Source organism: Pelophylax lessonae, assembly GCF_965119305.1.
Source record: "Pelophylax lessonae genome assembly, chromosome: 8".
Taxonomy (NCBI): Eukaryota; Metazoa; Chordata; class Amphibia; order Anura; family Ranidae; genus Pelophylax; species Pelophylax lessonae.
Window position 1 is genome coordinate 145438055 of NC_138775.1, and position 6000 is coordinate 145444054.

At 41.9% G+C, this 6000-nt stretch overlaps 1 protein-coding gene across 1 annotated transcript in view; it reads left to right on the plus strand.

Annotated features, from left to right (window-relative positions):
* SELL (selectin L) overlaps nucleotides 1–5794 on the plus strand; it is a gene marked incomplete at both ends in the record, with an annotated part of 319522 nt that extends 313728 nt beyond the window's left edge. Inside the window, 2 exons of the mRNA XM_082266317.1 lie at nucleotides 5537–5665; nucleotides 5772–5794. Coding sequence (XP_082122443.1) covers nucleotides 5537–5665; nucleotides 5772–5794 — 152 coding nt within the window. The remainder of the gene's footprint in view (nucleotides 1–5536; nucleotides 5666–5771) is intronic.
* Nucleotides 5795–6000: the final 206 nt, after the last annotated feature.

The window sequence follows — 6000 nt, forward strand, 5'->3', positions numbered from 1 at the left end:
TAGCCTAAGCACTAAAAATAACCCTAACCTTAGCCCTGACCCTAACCCTAGCCCTAATCCTAACCCTAACCCTAGCCCTAACCCTGATTCTATTTTTTTTCTGGTTCTGGACATGCTACAGAGCTGAAACTTCACAGGTTTCAGCTTTGTAGCATGTCCAGAACCAGAAAAAAAGATAATTTTTCAGTAGAGCAGGGATGGTGGGAACCCCTTTTACACCTATATGATCTTTTTTTCCTGGTTCTGGACATGCTGCAGAGCTGAAACTTCACAGGTACACCTTTTAGACCCCCCAAACAATAAATCCAAAGAAATTTTTTTTTGTTAAGTTTTTTTTTTTTTTTTCAAGTTTTCCAATAATTGGCTCTCTATCAAAAATGACAATTTTTAAGAACTTTTTTTGTGTGATTTAGTGTCTAGGGGGTCTAAAAAGTGTACCTGTGAAGTTTCAGCTCTGTAGCATGTCCAGAACCAGAAAAAAAAGATAAATTTTCAGTAGAGCAGGGATGGTGGGAACCCCTTTTACACCTATATGATCTTTTTTTTCTGGTTCTGGACATGCTACATATATATATATATATATATATATATATATATATATATATATATATATATATATATATATAATATATATATATATTAAAAAAATACTCAAATACCAGCCCTCAAAGGGGCTTTTGGGGACTATATATATATATATATATATATATATATATATATATCCAAAAAAAACCTCAAATACCAGCCCTAGGAAGGGCTTTTTGGGGTGCTGTCCTTACAGCAGGAGTGTACCAAGAACACTGGCTAACAAGACCGGGAACTGTCCCCAGCTATAACAGCAGCAGCAGCACCAGCACTTTCCCTGCTCTCAGTAACACAGAAATGATCTAAGATGGATGCTGCCCTTGCTTATTTATAGGAGGTGGGAGGGTGTGGGAGGGAGGTATGCTGATTGGCCTGGAATGTGTCTGCTGACTGTGATGTTCAGGGTCAAAGTTTGCCTCAATGATGATGTATAGGAGGCGGACCGAACATCGCATATGTTCGCCCGCAGCGGCGAACGCGAACGTTCAAAGTTCGCCGGGAACCGTTCGCCGGCGAACCGTTCAGTACATCTCTATTCACAGGGTCATTCCATATAGCTCAGCAGTCTTAGCTTTTTTTAACCACATCCACTGCCAAACACAGGCTGTAGTTTTCAACCTCTGCCTGTATATTCACCAGCTATTTAGGTACCACATGTATGAGGAGACACATGAACCTGCACCACAAAGCTCGGTGGGAGAAGTACCTCAATGATACTAGTCAGCAGTAAAGTGCTCTAACTCCTTCTTCACATTCCTCATTTTCTACCTCTTCACACATTTCATCTGCAATTACTGCAGTCTTTAACTACTTGCTGACCGCTCTATGGCCAAATGACAGCTACAGCACGGTTGTCCAGTTCTGGGAGGGCGTATATTGATGTCCTCCCAGAAACGCTGCGGGGCACACCCGGTGCTCTCTGTAATCGCTGTGTTTTTCAGACACAGCTGATCACAGAGCAGGGTTAAGTGTCAATCACAGCGGTCCTTTACTAAGTGATCAGCTATGTCCAATCACAGCTGATCACAATGTAAACACACTTGCCAGTTATCAGCATTCCTTTCTTTACACTGTCACAGTGTGAGGAGAGGAGAGCTGGTAACCGGCAAGTGTGAAAGGGGACATCTACACTGATAATCAGGGCAGTGATCATCTGTGTCCTGATTATCATTGCAGCCCCAACAGTGCCCTCAGTGCTACCAATTAGTGCCGCCTATCAGTGCCCACCAGTCCTGCCTTACAATGCCCAGCAGTGCCGTCTATCAGTGTCAATCAGTGCCGCCTATCAGTGCCGCTTATTAGTGCCCGTCAGTGCCGCTTATCAGTACCCATCAGTCCCGCCTATCAGTTCCCATCAGTGCCGCATATCAGTGCAGCCTCATCAGTGCCTCCTCATCAGTGCCCATCAGTGCTGCCTCATCAGTGCTACCTCATCAGTGGCCATCAGTGCAGCCTATCAGTGCCAACCAGTGCTGCCTATCAGTGCCCCTCAGTGCAGCCTCATCAGTATACATCAGTGAAGGAGAAAAACCTTATACCAATATATACCTTATACCAATACCAATTGTTTACAAAATTTTATAACAGAAATTAAGAAAAACTTGATTTTATTTTTATTTAGCAAAAAAAAAAAAAACAAGTGGTGATTAAATACCACCAAAAGAAAGCTCTAAAAATAAAAAAATGTATTATGGGTACAGTGTTGCATGACAATTGTCATTCAAAGTGCAACAGCACTGAAGGCTGAAAATTGGCCTGGGCAGGAAGTAGATGAAAGTTTTTAAAGCAGATATCAGTCCCTTGTGTGAAAATTAAAAGTAGGCAGCTACAAAAACTTTAGCTGCCGACTTTTAAAAAAACAGCCATTCACCTGTCCAGGGATCTAGGTCTGTGCTCTCTCGACCGGGTTTCTTTACCGCTTTTCGGGGCTGGTGCTGGCATCATAACTGTAGGCAGCCGACTGTGACTGCTTGCGGCTTCACAGCTGGCTGCTCACTGCACATGTGCAAGCAATGCTGTGCCTTGTGAGTGGTCCTGCAGTCTCTTGGGACTTGTGATGTGTCCCATGAGGCTGCAGAGAGAGGAGGGGGGAGGCGAACAGACCTCTAGCAAGAGCTTGCATAATATGTGCTGAAGCTTCTGGCTTGCCCTCTGCACTCTCTTAAAAGGCCTTCAGCACAGCATGCATTTTTGTTAAATAGAAACAATTCTTCCTATCCCTGACACTGTTGACCAACTCACTTTCAGAAAAAATGAACTAGTCCTGCATCAGCAATAATTACAATACCCCTGCAGCTCGTGCTCCTGACTACATCTTTCCTAGCAATCTGGCCCAAAAAATGGTACTTTACACTATTACCTGTTCCTGCTTCTATTGCTGAGCTGCCAGCATTACCAGCTCTTACCACCTCCCCTGAACTACCTCCGCTACCAGTTCTTGCCACTTCTCCTGGCCTGCCACTGCCACCATTGATAGCTCCTGACACATCTCCTGGCCTGCTTTCGTTACATGCTCCTGCTGCTTTTGCTGGCCTGCATTCATTTCTAGATGCTGCCAACTCTCCCAGCGTGTCCCAGTTATCAGCTCCTGCCACCTCTTCTGCCCTATTCTGGTGCTCTGGCACTATAAAGGTGCCACATATATTGTTTCTACAGCTGGGCCTCAACTGCAAAATGTCTAACATTTTCTGCAGAGTAAACTGTGCTTTGTGTCTCCTAGTTTGTGGCCTATTCCAGTGCTCTCTCAAAAATATTTGTGGCTATTGTGTCTCTGTAATAATACACCCTAATGGTGATTTCAAGATAAAACTTGCTTTATCTTTCCCTCTTACATTGTGGACTAACCTAGCTACTTACATGCTCCACATGGAATGTGCAATATTTGTGGGTATTGTCTTTGAAATATTACACTCTAGTATTTATTTCATAATGAAAACTGTCACGTCTTTCACTCGCATGTTGCTAATAGTCATGGACAGAAAAATCTGTATGTACTACAAATAATTCAAACCAGGAAGGTGGTTGGAGTTGAGGATGTGATGAGGCAAAGGCCTCAGAAGAGACAGTGAGAGGTATTGACTCCTCAAGGGTTGCTAAAAGGACATTAGAAGCTAGGGTCACAAAGTTGCAGAAGACAGTGTAGACATTGAGTTCTAGCAGAGGCTGATGTGATTCAGGGAGGCCTGGGGTGGCACTGCATGAAAGGGGGACAGAATACTCAAAGACTTGGTAGGAACAGAAGTGCCTGCACATTCAGCAGAGATGGGAGCTCTAATAAGGTCTGAGGCTCAGAATCTAAGGAGCCCCCTGGTTTTCACTAGAGCACCCCTCAAGGTGAGATGAACTTTGCTGTAGGAGGACTCCCAGGTTTGCAGCTCTCTGGCCCACCCACATAGGAAACTATAGAGCTGGAAGCATGACTACACAAGAAAAAGCTTCTGGGAACATAGGGGTGCTGAACCCCAGGAACACAAATATGAGTCATGGGTGATCAGGAACACAGGTGATCTTTGGGAACACTGGGGCACTGGGAAAACAGAAAAGTCTCTGGGAGCACTGACGTTTTGTAATTACAGGAATACAGGAGAGTCTGCAGGGGAACTCAGTGCTAGGATCACAGGAACACAGGAAAGTCTCTGGGAACACTGTGGTGCTGAGATCACAGAAACTCATAAGAGTCTCTGAGGGCAATGGAGTCCTGGAGAGCTCATTGGGAGAACACAGGGCACATGGGTGCATGAATGCTGGAAGATTTCTAGAAGTATACAGGGTGTACAGATGCAGGAACACTGACAACACAGGGGTACATGAGGATTCACAGGAACAAAAGACGATCTCTGGAGACACTTGGCAGCTAGTGTTCTGATTTGTTGCTTGAACACCGAGCAACACATGGCCAGACTCTAAATGGGGTAGCACTGGCAGGAGCAGGTGAGTTTGACATGCTCACATACTCTTTAGCAAATGTTTAATATTTGTGGCCATTGACTGTGACATAATACCCACTTGTTTCATGATAAAACCTACGTCTCTCCTTCTTACATTGCAACTTAGTCAAGCGTCTTATATAATGTGTAGAGATTGTGCAATATTTGTGGCTATTGTCTCAGAAAAAAAAAAAAACAATGTGGTTTAATCAAATTGTTTTTTTACTTTGCAGTGACTGCAATATTTTTGGCTATTGTCTCTGAAATAATGCACTCCAATTTTTATTTCATAATAATCATCACTACCTCTTACATTGTGACCTAATAAAACTATTTTATACTGTACAGTGGCCATATGATATTTGTGTCTATTTTCTCTAAAATGTTATACTTACATTTTTTTGAGACAAAAAACTGCCTTGTTTCTGTAATGTGGGTTGTAGTTTTGATGTGCTACTGTGTGCTCTGTTTTTACATTTTGTAAACTTTTAAGACAATACAGTGTGGTACTGCAAAAAATAAGTTTATAAACTATGTTATGAAATGGTTTGCCACTGACCATTTGGTAGAAAATTGAGAGTGTTAGCTGTTTTTTAAGACTAAACTTTCCTAAAGGCTTGTAGATCTGCTGGGGTTTCTATTTCCACTAATCAATCAAAGCCATTTGCCTCTGACAAAAAAATCAGGTGTTGCACCCTAAAAAAATGTTTTCCCAAGTTGAATTGCATCATTGTGGTGATGCTGCTGTATATACTGTATGCCAAGCAATAATGTTAAGTTAACAAAAATATATTTTACATGCAAATTAAGTGATGCCAGAATTCATCATTGCTAACGCTGTGTATGAGAATCATACTGTTTTGTAACTCTACACACAACTTCTAATAGGATTTTCCTTCTTTTTGTTTATTTTAGCATGGTAAATTCAGAAAACCCCCATATGCGTATTCATGCACATGGCTTGTTTTAATAGTTGTAGGATGAACAGCATTTGCATTCATTTTTCTTTTGGTTTATTCCCATAGAAATTGTGAACCTCCTGCATTCTAAGAACGATCATCAGAGATCAGTGTTTATACTAGGTTTGGCAACTGCCGCCAGTGCTTTTACCCTAGCACTAGCTTTGTGGCTAATCAAGCGACGATTTAAAAAAGGTAATTGTTATCCAAAATGTACATGACTGTAAATTGCCAAGCAAAAATACTACCTGTATTGACAAATGTGAATAATTCTCATTTAATATAACATTCTCTTGAGAAGACCTGATATTGATATGTGATTAAAGTGAACATAAAGCCAATATTTTTTTTTACTTGGGTGGGATAGAGTTAAAACCTCTGCCAGGTAGTTTGTGCAGTTTGTGTCCTGTTGGTAAGATTTCCCTTCACTTCTTGTCCCAGAGATGCAAAGTGAAAGGAAATTACTAGGTGAGGAGAGTTCCTTCTTTTGCCAGTTGTCTCAGACATAGGCAGAGCTAGTGGAAAGATTT